The sequence below is a fragment of the Barbus barbus genome (genome assembly GCF_936440315.1).
Source record: "Barbus barbus genome assembly, chromosome: 3".
In the NCBI taxonomy this organism is placed as follows: Eukaryota; Metazoa; Chordata; class Actinopteri; order Cypriniformes; family Cyprinidae; genus Barbus; species Barbus barbus.
Window position 1 is genome coordinate 36,983,327 of NC_136731.1, and position 18,096 is coordinate 37,001,422.

Sequence of the window (18,096 nt, forward strand, 5' to 3'; positions counted from 1 at the left end):
ATAACGTAAAGGAGCATAACATATTTTTCCCCTTTAAGTCTCTTTTCCGCCCATTCTCTCTACAGACTCGTCCTTTATGGGCTTTAATTAAAATTGGTGCAGTTATTGCGTTATCTCCTGAACACGGTAATTAAAGGAGTGCTCGGTGCAGCCGTATTGAAAAGGTTAATATTGCCCCCTGCTGGTTAAACAACACAATTACATTCACATGCATGAGGATTGGGCTCGTCTCACTGGATTCTGGTTCTGTAGACAAGCACAGGGTGTATAGTTGAATTGTATTAAAATACAATTCAAGGTAAAGAGTGTCAAGAGTTAATACAAATATCAACAGCATGTGTGTGAGTGAAATGCTGGTCAGTATTGTATAGGAAACACTTGAGCAATGGGCTCAAACACAGATCTTCAGGTGCAGCTGATAAACAGCCTGCATTGGATGGACTCCCATCTTGGCAAGATAAAAACATTGATTCAGCATATTCTCCGAGAGATACAGCTGAGGGGGGATTTGTAGAATCAGAGGGCATTGATTTAGTTTTCATTGATGATAAGTGGATGTGTTTGTGTCCCTTATGTTTATCTAGACATGTATATTAATGCAAGGTATATTTATACATGTATCTGTTTTCTAGGCAGCAGGTCTCTCTTGATAATAAAGGAATAGTTCATCCAAAAATTGAATGTTTACTAACTCTCAGGCCATCCGAGATGTAGTTGAGCTTGTTTGTTCATCAGAACAGATTTGGAGGAATTTAGCATTACATCACTTGCTCACCAATTGGATCCTGTGCAGTGAATGGGTGCCGCCAGAATGAGAGTCCAGACAGCTGATAAAAACATCACAGTAATCCACACGACTCCAGTCCATCAATTAATGTCTTATAAAGTGAAAAGCTGCATGTTTGTAATAAACAAATCTATCATTATGGTGTTTTTTAACTTTAAATTGTTGCTTTCAGATAAAATAAGAGTCCTCTATCCATAATCCTGCTTTCATTCACATCCCCTTTCCCCTCAAATATTAGGATGTTGATGTAATAACTATATATTCATTAATACCACAATGCAGAAATATGGAGGGACTCATGAAAAGCCAATGTATTAAATGTCAGAATCAATGCAGCTTCACAGAGGGCTTGGCAGGAATAAAATATACTTGAACTACAACTACTATAATGCTGTCTTATGGATTTGGGGGTGAAAAAAAGCTAACAAAACACAAATAAAATCCTAATTCCTTTTCAATTTACATAAGCATAATAGAGTTTAAACTGATTTATTCTCAGTCCTCCTGAAGTCACCGGTCTCCACAAGTGCAAACATTTGAAAGTATAAACGTCATTACTGCAAACCTAGCAAACAGCTGGATGTCTAATCAAAGAACCTTGATGAAAGGTCAATGCGCAATGTCCAATGCAGGGTCTCTCTCTATCCATCTCTTTTTAACCTTTAGAGTAGAATGGCTGGGGTAATGACAGGTAGACGGAGAGAGATAAACACTCAGTAATCACCATTTGCGTAAAGGCAGATGAGATTCATTTAGGAAGAATGACCTTTAAATATCCACTGAAACATAATTGCTTAATTTGGTGATAAAATGACCCCACAGAGCAACTATTCGGGGGCTATTTATTACAGGAAGGCCATGTAAATGTCAGTCCTGATTTCTCTAACTGTAGTCTATGTAGTTCTTGTCATGTTTATTATTACGTCTGTCTCTCTCTCTCTCTTTTTTCACATTCACATGTGTGGTCAGAAGTGGTGCTATTTGAATGTATACAGTCTGAACATACAGAACAGCGACACAATACCATTCAAAAGTTTAGGGTTGGTAAGTTTTTTTTTTTTGTTTTTCAAAGGGCTGCATTTATAAGATAAAAAATACAGTAAAAACAGAAATACTATTAGAATATAAAATGACTTTTTACTCTATTTTAATGTGTTATTGTATTCCTGTGATGGCAAAAGTTAAATTTTCTGCATCATTGCTCCAGTTTTCAGTGTCACATGACCCTTCAGAAATCATATATGCTCATGTGATGCTTAGGAAGTATTATCAAACAGCTGTGCTCCTTAATGTTCATTTTTTTCAGGATTCTTAGTTGAATGCAAAACATTATTTATTTGAAATAGATTTTTTTTTAACAAATTACATAACTGCTATATTTGCTGATGCTTTAAATCAATTGAATGCATCTTTGCTGACGTTTTAATTTCTTTAAAAAAAAAAATTTTACCAACCCCCAATTTTTTTTAAATCCCAGATAACTGAAGAAATGCATCAAGGACACAAAGAGCTGATAACGGTTTCTCATCAAGAATTCATTGTACAATAAAGTGAATATACATAGTGAAGTGTATATATAATAGTATACACACCATAAATTGAGAGTGAAAGGACAGATACACACAGTGGGAAACAAACTTAGACTGACAGACGTTTAAAAAGTAGTTACACAATGAAGAAACATCATTTTCCATCATATTTCCATTTGAAGAGCTACCTTGCATGACAACACAACAGATCAGTGAATTAAAGAATGAAATTATAAATATGTGTGCGTATTTGTATATATGTGCATGTATGTGTATGTCTCTCTAAAATTCACCATCTAATTAAGTTACAATAACAGTCCCCCTATCATACTGGAGACATAATAATATGGTGGAAATATCACATTTGCTCATCTGCGTAATGTATATTCATATTTATATTCTTTCATTCACTTCCCAAAGACATCCAATAAAAGAGTAAAATATTTTTCATCAACATTAAAATACAGTAAATTCACGTAAACCAGAAGCTAAAAGGGATGTTATAGACCTGCATGCACAAACTTACTTTACAACTTATGATCTCACCATAAATGATAACTTCTGTACCAATCCATTCCATCAATACTACCGTGAAGTTTACACCCCTTCTCATTCATTTCCAAAGATCAACAAAAGAACAAAAAATGCACTGGCCCTATGCTATGCTAACAGCTCGAAACATGTTTTATGTTTGCTAACACCAGTGGACATTCATTGAAATACAAGTCAAAGGCTATTTCTATTAACTAAAAAAAATAAATCATATGGCTATCATACAGTCATGGCCAAATATCTGCAATTAAACGGCCTTAATATTCAAACTTTCATTGACAAAGGTCAAAAAAGCTAAAAACCTGTCTTGAAGGCCTCACATTCCTATATAAAAAAAAGCAAAGAATAACATCTTAACCGCTGAATAAGCTCAATTGTGTATTGATACAAGGATGAAAGGTTAAAATTTTGCTATCTTTTGGTTGACTGTAAAAACAGAAGTGAAGTGACATTCAGCCAAGTATGGTGGCCTATACTCGGAATTCGTGCTCTGCATTTAACCCATCCAATGTGCACACGCACACCGTGAACACACACACACCGTGAACACACACCCGGAGCAGTGGGCAGCCATTTATGCTGCAGCGCCCGGGGAGCAGTTGGGGGTTCGGTGCCTTGCTCAAGGGCACCTCAGTCGTGGTATTGAGGGTGGAGAGAGCGCTGGACATTCACTCCCCCCACCTACAATAAGGAGAAGTTTGTTTCTTCTTTTTTGTCAGAAGAAACAAACAAAAAAATGTCTCTAAAAGAAAAAGCAGCTGTAGCACCTAAGCGTTATGTACATAATTAAAAAGACAAAACAAAAAACACACACACACACACACTAAAATGTTGGAAAACTAAGCATTTCGGCAGGTGTCCATATCTGAGACTGTCGGGACTGCAAAACCTTCTCTCATTGGTGAGGGATGATCAGAGCTCAACTCCATGTCCAGAGTGAGAGATTCTGGAGGGAAAATGGAATCACAGGATTAGGAGACCCTAAGATGTCTGCAATGGATATTGAGAAAGCTGTTTTTGACTTACCCAGAGGTCCTGGGTTGGCCTCGGCAGCTTCATTGTGCATGAGAGAGTCGAGTGTACGAGGGGACATTGGGAACAAATCGCTTGTGTTGCCAGAGTTAGTCCTGCAAAAGAAAGAAGGCACACATCAGACAGGACACACAAGCTACAAATGATCAAACAATCATTACTTCCAGCACATACAACCATTAAGATTTAGTAAGTTTAGAGTTCATTCGCAACGTAATGAGTTAACCTTCACTTTAATAATCGCACGACTCGCACATTCCCACACTCAAAGTCATACACATGAGCATCACTTGGGAACTTAAATGTATAGTTCACCCAAAAATGAAACTTCTGTCATCGTTTACTCACCCTTGTGGCATTCCAAAACTGAGAGACTTTATTTCTACTGTGGGACATAAAAGATATTGTCCACATTATAGGCAAGTCAAACGGCTCCATTGTCGTCAGAGGTTTGGAACCACATGAGGGGAGTAAATTATTATTATTTTGTGGTATTGTTTTTGCAGTTTTCTAGATAGGACTGGAGATCTGACAGGAAGTGAGTAGGAGAGAGAGTGGGGGGATGGGATTGAGAAAGGTCCACGAGGCGGGATTCGAACTCGGGACACCCAAAGCGCATCTGAGCCATATGTCGGCGCGCTGCGCATAAGGCTTTAGGCACAATCATGACATGAGTCAATTATGACAGAAGTTTCATTCTGGGGTGAACTATCTTCAGTCATGTGTTAGAGGATGTTGAAACAGCAGATTCAACACAGTGCACAGAAAATGTATATTACTACATAACTGACATTTCCTGTGCTGTGATTGATCAATCTATATTACAACATGGACAAACTACTATAATAAAATCCCATTTATATGTTGTTTGAAAAAAAATCCTTTGAGAGAACACAGCTACTTTTGAATGGCATTAACAGAGAAACATGCTGACATGCACTTATATCTGACCCAGTCAATGACTTTCTGCTTGGCTGCCCGTTAGTTTTACCCTGGGGAATGATTTACCAGAGGCCAAAGTTTATTAACACTCCAAACCACTCATATGTGGCGTTTGTTTTGGTAAAGCAGTATTTCTACACTAATTCTTGCTTGTGTTGAGACAAGCGTAGTCATTGCCAAGACAAATCTGGAGAACTCCCTCTCCAAGATGAAAGAGCACTTTGATAAGACTGCCAATAAAACTTTAAGCCAAGAACTTGTTTTCCATCCTGGATCACCAAAAGTCCTGACTACCTTCCAGAATCTCAAGCAAAAGCTAAATGATATGCTGCTATATTACCACATGGGGAAAGAATCTCTCCAATTTTTAAACTCCAATTGTTAAAAATTTGGCTGGCTCTTTAACCCTGAATCTCACAAAATATACATTTGGTTAAACAGCTGCAAACCATCTGGGGAAATAATACCAGTACAGGTCCATTCTACAAGTGTAAAGGTTACTGTTGAATCCCTTGTCCTAACAACAAAATGTGAATGAATTCTGAATACTGAGCACAAAAGAGTGCAGAAAATATTCTTGCTGATGCTGAAGTTTGGTTAGCATGGTCCAGTTAATCCATGTTGGTAGATGTCAAACTACACCATTTGAAAAAAGCATATTTTTCCATTAACAGACAACCATTCAGAAGTAGCAAAACAAATCATATACAGCTATTTTTTTGTCTTATGGCAATAGAGCCACGGGTAATATAGAGCTCACTGATTGTATAAACGGTGCTCCATGTAGTGAAGACGTTTGTGTGGTGGTTAATCAGTTTTCTTGTCTTCTCTCACTCATTTTGCCACATCCAGATTAAGAAACACCCAGAAGACAACATCTCAACGCCTATCAACAGCCTCTCTGTTAATATTACCACTAAAACCATTATATTGTTGTTCCCAGTGTTACAGTTAATGATATTGTTTTGTTGACAAAAACAGCCACTAATTATCTATGTATATAATGCATATGTATATATAACTTGGAAATAGCATTATATAATTTTCATTTCTAACAGGTGATAATATTTATACTACTTAATGCTTTCATAGGTGTTGGAAATGAAAAACTATATTCGGTACATTTGTGATACATTGAAAGTTCCTGTAGACACTGCTTTCTCGCCCCATAATGGTCAAATGAGTGACATGACTTGACAATTTCCTCCACATTGTTTAAAATACAGAGGAAGCAAACCATTTATACCACATAAACACTCAAATTATTCCAACAAAACACTCCATTCATAGCACTTCAATGGGGGAAAAAAGAGAACAGATGTGGTAAAGAAATGAATAGGAGAGAGAAGGTGACCACTTTCTTTCCCAAGTGTGAAAATGTACTGATACAGAACAGTATAGAAATGAAGTAGAAACTGCAAAAACTATTCCCTTGTCTATAGAGGAACTAGTTCACCGACAGAATTGAGATTTAGAGACTTATGAAACAGCACTTCTAGCCTTTTAACTTTTAGAGATGTTCCTGTGACAGCCAGACCTCTTGTTATGAAGGGATGAAGTGAGTAAACAGAAACCCTAGGTCAAGCTTTAGAGATGTTAAAAGGCATAATCTATGTTAGCAGACGCCTACAGGAATGTGTCTGACCATAAGCGTTCATGTCTCATTCACACACATAAAGCAGCTCCCTAGTGCCTACCCAGGGAAGCAGTTCCCAAGCAGCTCACTGTCCGGGAAATCCATGAAGACCGAAGGACACCTATGAAGAGAGGTCAGTTTATAGCCTGCCTAACACACACACACTGACATATATGACCTCTAGTAAATCCAAGCCCTCTACAAACACAGAAAGCATTCGTGATTCAAGCAGGACTGAGTTTGAAGCAGCTTTTATTCCATCCAAATGTTTTTGTGTAGCCAGGCTTGTTACCTAACGTACAGTAATTGGCATGTACAGATTGAAGTGTTACAGTTTATTATATATGTCAGTTAACACGATATAGTATCACAATGTAAAACTGACTGTCTCATTATTTTTAAAGTCAACAAACATTCGAAACCCATCTGGTGCGGGTTTTAGAAGCAGATCAAGTTGTATTTGGAATGTCTACGACAAAGATTAACAAGACTTTAAAAAGACATTTTTTGGAATAATGTGGACTGAAAAGCATGAATTCTGCAAAATATTGTTCAGGAACATTAAGGTAAACTGTACATTTTTACTTTTAAGCTGATTTTTTTATATTAAATTTTAGATTTTTAAAATTAGATTTAAAAATTTCACTTCATTTTTTTAAACTAAGAACTGAAAATCACATGGCTGCAAAGTGTTTATACAACAGTTACCCACAAGTCATGTGTGCTTATACATGTACACGTAAAAAGCCTGAGGCTCTTTAATTAGCTGTCTTGTTGTTCATGTGTAAGACTTGGCTTAAAAACAAAAAACATGGTTTCTCTCTCTTTCTCTCTTCTTGTGCAAGATTGTGGTTTAAAGGATGCTGTGAAGGGTCCTTGGTGGATTCAGTAGTAGCTACAGCCCTGATCCATGTTGTACAGACAACTGAGAGGAGTACTTTGCATGTGCTCCTGCCTAAAGAGTCACCAGAGATTTCAAAGTTTACAAGAGGACAGAGAGAGAAAACAGACTCCAGCAAGGTCAATCATTCACACACATACTAAAGAAGAAAGAAATGCTACTCACGGGGTGACACAGATGAACTTGGTCTTCAGGTAAGGCTGAATTACTGAAAGAACAACAAACGACTGTATTATTAAACAAGGAGAATTAAAATTTTTCAGGTTTTCAATGTCCCTTTCTTTTCTTAGAACAACAGTTCACACAAAAATTAACATTCAAACCTGTATAATTTTCTTTCTTTTTTCAATACATAAATAAACTTAAGTCATAAACATTCCAAGTCTTCTGAAGTGTCACATGATCCTTCAGAAATCATTCTAATATGCTGATTTGCTGCTTAAGAAACATTTAATAGCATTGTCAATGTTTAAAATAGTTGTGTTGCTTAATATTTTAGTGAAAACCATGATATCATTTTTCAGTCTTCTTTGATGAATAGAAATAACTGCATTTATTTGAATTTTTTGGAACACTGCACTATCAACTTTTGATCTTACTGACCTTTAATTTTAAAATTGTAAATTTATCAATGTTATCAACATTGAATACAGTTGTGTTGTTAAAGATTTTGTGGAATTTTTTTTTGTAACAATGTAAACAATTTTACTGTTACTTTTGATCAATTTAATGTGCCCTTGCTGAAAAAAATAAAATAAAAATCTTACTGACCCCAAATTTCTGAACTGTAACATGTCTAACCAAAGATTAAAGTCATGCTTTTGCTTTCTCTCTAGTCTTATTCTTAGACAATTTCCTCAGAAGCTGAAAGTTTCTGGTAAGCCACACCCATTCAGTGCCAGTACTAAAATAGTCTTCCAAAATAAATGAGAACGAGACAAACTTTGCCAAGTAACAGACAGATGTGCTGTTATTCCAAGCCAGAATGAATTATATTCCTGTTAACACACTCACCACATCCAGGATCTGGGAATTCGGTGTCAGGCTGGGCCTCGGGGCGGCAGTACTTGCCAAACGCCTCCTCCTTGGGGATATCGGGGTAGAGGTAGACCAGCGGCGAGACGAGGATGTTGGTGGCATCCATGATCTTGTAGCCCATGATGATCTCAGCGAAAGACATGCTGTTGAGCTGCTGCTTAGTGTACGGTTCAACCGACTGGATCTGGGTCTTACCTGCACATACATACAGGAGCACAAATGCTTCACATATTTCAACTACGGTCAGTTTCAGTAGTCGAGACAAAGCCAGAGAATTTTCATGAATGCCAATATCAATTTTGACATTACAAGAAAAATAAAATGAAATAATTTACAAATAAAAGTATAAAATATTGGAGACATTTGTTTACATTGGTACCAATGTACTGATCATTTTGAGAAGCCTTATGCCAACACACACAATGTAGTGTACATGGAAATGCATTCACCACTGATGTCCTTCTCAACCCAGGTGAAGGTAATGCCTCCCTCTTTGCTGCTTTCACTGAAGCGCAGCAGGAATGTCCCAGGAGGCTTTGGGCTCAGGATTGCCCTCTCTCTCTCTTTACTGATGAAGCCCATAATATACCTGGCACACACACACAAAAGCTTGATTTGTCCACCGAAGCAGTGCTTGATGTAATGAACTATGAATACTGCATGAATGCACACAGCAGAGAGCAGCAGGAGTTCTCACCCTTCATTCCATAGAGCCAAAATATATTTCTTCACTAGGTCGATAATGTTGTCTAGCCACACCCAGAACGAGAAACCTTTTCCTGCCATGTTTTCCTGCAACACACAAACAAAAGCACAACATGTTTAGGATAGAAACTGGATCAGCTGGTCTGATCTGCTCTAAATTTAACACAGAACAGGGAACAAATGTTTGTTATAGCAACATACTTTGCAGAACTTGGCCCATGTGATCTGGCAACCAGAGTAGTTTACACAAGGACCTACACATAGACAGAAATGCACAATTAAACAGAGATTCATGGCAACGTTAACACTATCATTTCAATACATCATTTACAATAATATAACATTTTCTTAAGCAAGAATCACTTTTCACTATACAACAACATAAAAGTAACAATAATATTACTGATAAAAAAAAAAAAAAAAAAATTATCAGTTGAATTCTAAAACTCTTTCAATGAGAGACCTTTTAAAAATGTCTATATTTTCTGAGTAAAAACATTGGTTAAATTTGTTTTTTTAATAAATAATAAAAAAAAATCGGTCATTGTTAAAATATGTTTTACACTCAAAATATTCTTACACAAGTTAAACTGGTTTCTCTTCCCCTTTCAATAAATATGAACGAGTGAGTCTTGAACGTCCAGTTTGACATCTTGTATATACAACCTGGACATATCTATTTTCAAAACAGTAATTACTTTTCATTTACTGCTGGATACACCTTATATAGTTTTTTTGTTTATGCAATTCAGATTCAATATAGGTTTTACATCAGATACTGGAATACTGTTATTTCCAACTGAACAGCTTCCTTAGCCACTTTATCTGCCTGTTCATTGCCGACCAATCCCATATGGCCTGGTATGCAACAAAAACTGTTAAAATCTTGTGTCTTTAAAGAGTCAACTTTTTCTAGAATGCTAATAATTGTAGGATGTTCAGTTTTCAAAGAAAAAAAAATGTTGTTGTTCCTTTTCTATTTTTCTAGAGCTAAAAGTAATGCATAAGCTTCAGCTGTGAAAGCTTCGTCTAGGGATACTCTCGCCCAAAACTACTGCGGCAGACACGTCCATCTGTCTTTGATCCAAAATTAAAATGTATGTTGCCACCAAAACATTAAGCATCACAATGGCAGCAAATCAGTACATCAGAATGATTTCTGAAGGATCATGTGACTAATGGGAGTAACGATGCTGAAAATTCAGCTTTACCTTCAATTCAAGTTTATTTGTATAGAGCTTTTTACAATACAAATCTTTGCATAGCAGCTTTACAGGAAATTAAGTTTCTACAATATATTTATATATAGGTAGATCAATAGAGAGTAGATTATATAATTCAAGAGTCATTAAAAAAAGGAATATTAATCAAAGCCAAATAAATCATGTGATTAATATTAATAAAACCACTGAACAGAACTAAAAATGCTTCCATTTTCCAATTATTTTCATATTTTTAATATTACAAATTAGTAAATCAGCATAAAAATTTGAGAACAGTTTATATATTTCTTCATTTCGTTTCTCTTTTTTGTCAGCGTCCTCCAACTTATTTATTTGTTTATAGGTTTAAATGGGGGAAAATAAATCTAGATATTCAATCATTTTTGAACTGAATATTATAACACACATACCCAGAAGTTTCTCTGCAAGTGTGGTGAGTTGCTCGATGGTAAGTCCTCTCTTGGTTGTGGATGAAAACTGCCAGCTGACCACCTCAGCCACCTGATCCCACGTTCCTACTGGAGGTTTGGTGAAGAAATTCACATTCTGTGAAGAAAGAGAGGAAGAATTCTTAGTAACTTATACAAGCTCTTGTGATAACAGTAAGTACGGCTCGCTGTGGATTAATTTCAAACCTTGGGATGGTTGGTCAGCATGTTGTACCACAGGATGGACGCCCATGCGTTTGGCATTTGACAGATATTAGAGATGACCACCACTGGGAGAGAATGTGTCTGCACAAACATAAAAGACATTTATATATAATCTAGAATAACAATTCCTGCTATTTTTGTACAGCTTGCTCAGTCGGAAATCTGATTAACGCAAATAGAGACCTGAGGCTGAATAATTCTCAAGCAAACAGAGCCGGATGGCTTAATTATCTCGTATAATTAACCTGCAGCTGTGTGTTGGTATTTTATGTGACCCTGTTGTGTCCATCCACAGGAAAGGAATAATTTTGCATGTTCTCTTATCAGCACATAATAGGCATGTAGGCAGCACTGAGTGCATTTAGGGATTTAATAAGTGGCAGATCACCCAAGGACACGCTGCCTGGTTACATATTCATATCCTCCCACTGCTGGTACCATGACGACAGCCTACCACTACGACCTTACTGGCTTTCAGTACGCTGAATCAATCAACAGCAGCAGCGGCAGCGTGATGGACTTAATCGGTACTCAGAGTTTAATATTATCATCTTTGATTTGATAAACAGCCCAACAGTCATGATAAGACATGTCTGACATTTTATTTTATTCTAAAATACTGATAAAAATGAAAGCGTCATTTTTAAAAGAACTAATCGTTTAAGCATCCAGTGAGTGTTGTTTATGGACGTGGATTTTCACCTCAAGGTCGATCTTTAGTCCTTGGTGGTAGACCTCTGTCTCGAATGTGATCAGGTGCAGTTCTTCGGTCACAATCAGAGATGCCTGTAGTTCAGAGGTCAATGTTTACACTGATTTCTTCACTAGAAACCCTGAATCAAATTAAAAACTGTGGCATAATGCTAATTATACAAACACTTACGTCACTGTTGGTTCGGCCTCCATTGCCACATCTCTGCTCTCGAAGAGTCTGAAAGACAGAAGAACCAGTCAGGACTAATTCAAGCAAACAACAGCTGACCTAGTCTTCTAGAAGCTCGTAGGGCAGATTCAATGAACTGTGTTTTTTTTTTATTAATAAAAATATAGTAAGTAATAAGCAGTTTACTGTGAAAATGTAAATGTGATTCTTCAACTCTACAGGCACTTTATGTCCCAGGGGTTGATTTTTATGAAAACAGAAATGTTTTTTAAATGTATCTTTAATATTTTTTAATTACTTAAACACCTTTTATGCTTAGATTTTTTTAATTTGCATTTTTAAACCTTGATGAGCTTAACAAGAAGTGAAATAAATCTACTAGGGGATTTTTCTTTTGGGGGGGGGCACTTCATTTTAAGGTATCACATATTGCATGTACTTACTATTATAATAACAATTATAACCTAACATATTGTGCATGTAGTTGATTAATATTACTCCGTATTATAATTACACTGTAACAAGGACACCTTAAAATAAAGTGTAACCTTGTTTTGGTTTTACACAAATGTCGACTGTCTCAGTCAACCATCATTTTTGCCTCTAATAAAAGTTAAAATGTTAGTGTACTTGTTTACGAAGAAAAATATAACACAAAAGAACACAACTCACAAATTCAAAAAACATAAGGTTCTGTGCTTAAAGAACTGGCGTAATGGCTGAGCTTACCAGATGTTTGAACTCTGCTGACAGGCTGCCATTGTTGGATTCCTCCATGTTCATCACCTTCGTGTTGGTGCCAAGGATGTTGAACTTTCGTGAACTGAAGGAAATTAACAGAGGACTCTATGATGCAAAAACTTTTACAGGAACCAGCAAGGAGGAGACTTCTTTTCAGAACATTTTTTGTAACCGTGCAATATAATTTAATGATAAAAATGAAATGTTTAATTTAATGCCCAAATACTGGCCAGTTTTTGCCTACCCAATATAAATCAGCCTATTACAACAAATAACCATATGACAATTTAACTCATTGTTTTAACCTCAAAACTCACCCTCGAATGGCTGCCACGTCACCCGACTCCCTGCAGAACATAGGAGAAAAATATAAAAAAATTGGCATGTCAAAGTCATTTCACTCTGATGTCACAAGCAGGACGTGGGACTTACTTGTCAATACACACTTTTATTTTCAGCTGGTAATTCAACTCTGGGAATTTCACAAGTAACCTGAGAGAGAGGAGGTGGAAAAATTTACAATTTGTGTCTAGAAGTCTTTCCCTTATGACTCACCTCTGAATGTACCCACCTGACTTTGGTGGTGAACTGAACTCCTGTTTTGATGACAAGTGGTCGGTCAGGGTGCATGGGCATACAAGGCTGCCTTTCAACAACAAATGCACTGCAATGACACAAGTAAACATCAATGATCCCGTTTCATTGCATTATATAGTTTCCACACGAGTGAGTGATTTCAAACCTCTTCATAAGGTTGCGAAACAGGTCTACGATCTTCTCCTCTAGAGCTGGGCGGTGTTGAATAATCGGATCACCTTTGTAGGAGACCTTCTGTTGAAGTTCCTCCAGTTTCTTGATCTGCTGTCTTATCTGCAACTGTGACTCAGCCAAAGATGTGATCCTGAAAAACAGGGATTTTAAAAAATAAAAACCAATCCACAAAAAGGTGTGATTTAAAAGCAGGTTTGGTTGTGAACAAACTGTGTACCATGTCTCCAAGCGGTCCAGGCAGATGTTCGGTGGTCCTCCAATGCAGGCAATCTGCTGTCTCCTCTTCCAGTCGGCCAGTTCTTCATCTGTCAGATTCTTCTGCACAAAGTCCATGGCAGACAGCAGCCCGGCCATCTCAGTCACTATTTGCTGCAAAGCAGAAAAAAAAGGTGAACTTTTGACCCTTGGGTGATCAGTGTGAATGTAATGAACGACTTACTGGGCAGTATTTTCAAAACCCTAGAAGTCCACACTGTATTTTGTGACTTGATTGTGTATCTCACCCTCCTCAGCTGATCCAGAGCGCTCAGCATCTGCTCCAGCTGAGACATCTTCTGCCTGGTGGCTGCTGCCTGGCTGTTTCCATTCAGGTCCTGGGACAACTCTGAATCGTAACAGATTTGATGAGATTTTACCAGTGATTAAGGCTATCTGAGACAGAAAAAAAATGACAGCAACATATACTCATCATACCTCCAGCACTTTTAAGAGTTTTGTAGTTGAAGTCAAAATCATCTTGTAGATTTTCCAACATCTTCATCTTCTGCTCCATATCCTGTACAGAAAGAGTAAGGCAGCTGGATGAGTAAGAGGTTGCACCCCATAAGGGGTAAAATATGAAACCCTTATTTTGTGTTCAAGGGCAATGTTAAAAACGGGGCTTTCAAACTGTGGCGGTAAAAGGGTGCAAGGGGGAATATTTCAGAGAAAAATGAAGAAAAAACAAAAAGGCTTAAGTATTAAATGTATTACTTTTTTTAAATCTGCTTGTATAAGAACTGGTTGGAAATCAGTAGATTAATCACAATTCTTTTATTCTGTTGACAGCCCTAGTTGCATCTCCTCTGGTTTATGAATCTATCAGTACTCTAATAGTGTACTACTGACAGGTCTGTGGTACCACAAGCTTGAAAAACTCTTTGCATGATAAATGCTATTAAAGAAAAGATTTCCGTGTTCAAAATAGCAAATTTTGGGGAGAGCATAAAGCCATGCATGTGTAACTGTAATTGTGAACAAAACTAATCAAGGTTGGTAAATTAAAATGTGATTTTATGTACCAACCTGTACTCTCTTCCTAATATCCTGCAGGTTGTGTTCCAGTATCTGCTGTTTTTCCGTCACCACAGTGCCAGTGGGATGGGCAACCTGGCCATCCTAGAGATGTGAAAGAAATTGTGAAAGAAACAGAAATCTGAATATGTATTTACAAAGTGGAATCCATTTACAAAACTGGTTTGGTGAGTAAAAATATATGTATACTGTGCGTAATTTAATTGTGAATTTATTTGTAAAAGAAACCCACATGGAATGCTTAACGCTTAGTCATTTTCTCTCTTAAAATTTATTCAGCAAAATATCACCCACAAGTAAATACATCATGCATCTGTATGCGTTTAAATGTGCCTATTCAGGAGTGTAGTTGTGCATGCATGCGTGCGTGTATCTACCTGCTGTGCAGTGGTGGCCGTCTGCAGCAGACGCTGCTCTTCCCACAGGCAGCGGGCCACGATGCGGGCGATCTCCATGGGCTTCTCCAGATACTTGCTCTGCAGGTGCTGTTTGATGCGCCGCAGGTTGTGTTGGTACAGGACATTGTTCTCCTGCAGGAAGCGGCTGTACTGCTGATCAATCTCCCCCAGCAGGTTATGGAACACAAGTGTGGCGTGGGACTCCTTGTTGGCCGCATACGCCCTGTGACAGACACAAGCAAACAAGCTCATGTGATGGTAATGAGCAGCTTCCTCCACTCCATACATTAATTTGACAATCAGAAGCTTTTGACAAAGACTTCTGCCTTTGTCTAAATGCTAAAAAACAGTTCAACTGCAAAAACTGACAAATTAGTGTGTATTTTGGAAGTGTAAGTGCAGGTATGCGTCACTGCAGTTTGCTGTTATCATCAGTCACATGATCTCAGTTTTTCTCCTGTTACTCAGCACGAATTCCAAACTGCTGAGCTCATTCAGCAGGCAGCCATCAGCGCAGAAACACTCACAGTTATCCATCACGCATTAACACGGTATTCAAAAAGACCAGGAAAATATCCTACCACCAGACCAGCAATACTTCTTTCGCAGAAAAGACGCCATTGTTATATAATAATAGTTTTAAGTGTCTAACAGCTGATTCAGTCCCTTTAACGTTTGCCAACTGACACGCATTAGGACATTTTCCAGTGTCAACAATGGCATATGAAAATACCAGCACATAAAATAACTGTTTAAGTGTCTAGGGTGAGCAGTATGAGCACACTGTTAGATCACAGTATGAGTAATTTGATATTAAGCTACTGGCTTTATGTTGTGATATAGTTATTTGTCAGAAAAGTTTGTTTTATTAAATAACCAAGTGGAAATACATATTTGTGACCCTGGACCACAAATCCAGTCTTAAGCGTCAATTTTTTCGAAATTGAGATTTATACATTCTCTGAAAGCTGAATAAATAAGGTTTCCATTGATGTATGGTTTGTTATGATAGGACAATGTTTGGCCGAGACACAACTATTTGAAAATCTGAAAAAAAATTAATAATAATCGCAAAGCATATTACTAATCAAAAATAAGTTTTGATATATTTACGGTAAGAAATTTACTAAATATCTTCATGGAACATGATCTTTACTTAATATCCTAATGATTTTTGGCATAAAAGAAATTTTTGGCTATTACTACAAATATACCCCAGCGACTTAAGACTGGTTTTGTGCTCCAGGGTCACATTTGTTGATAAATAAATAGTACTTAATTTAATTCGATTATTTTCTTTTTATTTGGAACAAACTAAAAAAGGCAAGATTCATAGCAAATACACACGGTTAGCATCAGTGCAAACAGCTTCACAATTCGCTCCTCTCAAGTGTAAATAACATAAAACAGGCTTAATATCTACTGTGGTGTAAACAAGACATTAAAATGTGCTGGTTGACAATTGTACTGTCTTACATGTGTCGTGCTTCACTAAATAACCTTTTTGATAACTGCAAGTTTAATGAGATCAAATAATGAGCGAAGGCAGTGTAAATCTGCAAAAACAAAGAATTGTGTTTGAATGGTTGAAATATCACCACTAGTCTTTGACCTAAAGCCATAATGTGTTTTTATCAGTAAATTACAGGCTTCATTATACTACTGATGATTATGTTCCTCTGAGCACTCAAGCAAACAATCTATGACACTGTCAGCATGAAACAACGGGTTATTTGGGTTGTCTCATGTTTACTTTAACCACACTAATGAGAAAACTGTGTGTGTGTGAGGGCAATGTGAAGGACTTTAGGCTTTCAAGCGAAATGCAGCATTGAAATTGTACAACAGAGTATCAAAAAAGACAACATTATTAATGCACTAAAATTAAGATAAAAATGTAATTAAATTTTATTAAAAGATATATCAAATCATATTCTGAAGATATACATTAAATAGACATATCTCCCCTTCAAAGGTTGCATCACAAACACTTAATATGCTGCAACACAATGGTTCTCTAAGTGTGGTGCTGCTCCCTATGGGTGCATATGGGAGCTTTCACTAGTTGACAATCAAGATTAAGCAACTTCATTTTCTTTACATTTTTTTTTTGCTCCAATCTTTCGATTTAAAGATGCATACTGATGCAGACAGAAACCAGACACGAGGAGATGAAACCGGACCCGAGTCATTTTGGAGTGACATTTCATACAACAGTCACAAAGCAGCCATTCACACTGATACTATGAGAACATTCAGAGGGAAAAAAGGCACTGGTTCGTGTTATTGTTCACAGCAGACTTTACGGGCAGAGGCGTGACATTACTAAAGATGACTCTAAAGATGATCATTAATAATCATTCTAAGAATAAGGAAGTGCAGTGCAAACATCATATATCTAGGAGTGGTTATGATCTTATGAGCATGATAACAAGCTGCTGAAAAAAACACCTACCGAATTAGAGGACCAGCGAAGATGGATGGCAATCAGAGTGTGAGTATCAAATGTGAATCAATTTTTATTTGTTTAACATTAAAAAATATTGTGATGCATTTCATTGGAAAGTTAACGTAGCTGAAGTGATCGTGATTTGCTAAATAGTCTTGAATGCATAGCCATCATATATTAGCCTCTAGTGCTGTAAAATGAATTGTTAGTTCATTAATTTAACGAAAATGTTGCATGATACTTATTGACAGCACAATAAACTGTAGCACGTTCGTTGTGAAAGCTTGTTAATTACTCATTGTTTTCCCATTTTAATTAAGTTAAAATAATCGTAATGTTTTAACTGTTACGTGCTCACAGTCAGCCTGTTTAACGTTACTCCACAATACATGTTATGAGTACGTCTCTTAATTTTGACATGGTTTTATAATGTTGGTTGAGACATATGACATTTTAATAGTCAAAACATAACAGAGAGGCCATCATAATAACTGACTGTTAAAATACCACGTGTTAGATTGCCCTTTCGAACCCTACTGTATATTAAACCTTATGCTATATTT

The 18,096-nt window shown here is 36.9% G+C and overlaps 1 protein-coding gene across 9 annotated transcripts in view; it reads right to left on the bottom strand.

The window, feature by feature from the left end:
* Window positions 1-2,295: 2,295 nt before the first annotated feature.
* The window catches only part of LOC306844842 (signal transducer and activator of transcription 3), a 33,289-nt gene continuing 17,488 nt past the window's right edge, over window positions 2,296-18,096 (bottom strand). For 3 of the 9 annotated variants that reach the window (XM_079377246.1, XM_079377247.1, XM_079377245.1), the window contains exons 3-24: window positions 15,064-15,307; window positions 14,678-14,770; window positions 14,087-14,168; window positions 13,897-13,997; window positions 13,611-13,762; window positions 13,365-13,523; window positions 13,194-13,286; window positions 13,055-13,114; window positions 12,940-12,969; window positions 12,611-12,704; window positions 11,882-11,929; window positions 11,701-11,784; window positions 10,981-11,079; window positions 10,756-10,891; window positions 9,324-9,376; window positions 9,115-9,209; window positions 8,867-9,006; window positions 8,394-8,612; window positions 7,545-7,587; window positions 6,540-6,599; window positions 3,895-3,995; window positions 2,296-3,814 (exon numbers count right to left, since the gene is read on the bottom strand). In XM_079377246.1, coding sequence (XP_079233372.1) covers window positions 3,708-3,814; window positions 3,895-3,995; window positions 6,540-6,599; window positions 7,545-7,587; window positions 8,394-8,612; window positions 8,867-9,006; window positions 9,115-9,209; window positions 9,324-9,376; window positions 10,756-10,891; window positions 10,981-11,079; window positions 11,701-11,784; window positions 11,882-11,929; window positions 12,611-12,704; window positions 12,940-12,969; window positions 13,055-13,114; window positions 13,194-13,286; window positions 13,365-13,523; window positions 13,611-13,762; window positions 13,897-13,997; window positions 14,087-14,168; window positions 14,678-14,770; window positions 15,064-15,307 — 2,293 coding nt within the window. In that variant the 3' untranslated portion in view covers window positions 2,296-3,707. Of the gene's footprint in view, window positions 3,815-3,894; window positions 3,996-6,539; window positions 6,600-6,712; window positions 7,434-7,544; window positions 7,588-8,393; window positions 8,613-8,866; window positions 9,007-9,114; window positions 9,210-9,323; window positions 9,377-10,755; window positions 10,892-10,980; window positions 11,080-11,700; window positions 11,785-11,881; window positions 11,930-12,610; window positions 12,705-12,939; window positions 12,970-13,054; window positions 13,115-13,193; window positions 13,287-13,364; window positions 13,524-13,610; window positions 13,763-13,896; window positions 13,998-14,086; window positions 14,169-14,677; window positions 14,771-15,063; window positions 15,308-18,096 lie in introns of those variants that run through there. The other 6 variants (XM_079377249.1, XM_079377250.1, XM_079377248.1 and 3 more) reach the window with 2 other exon arrangements.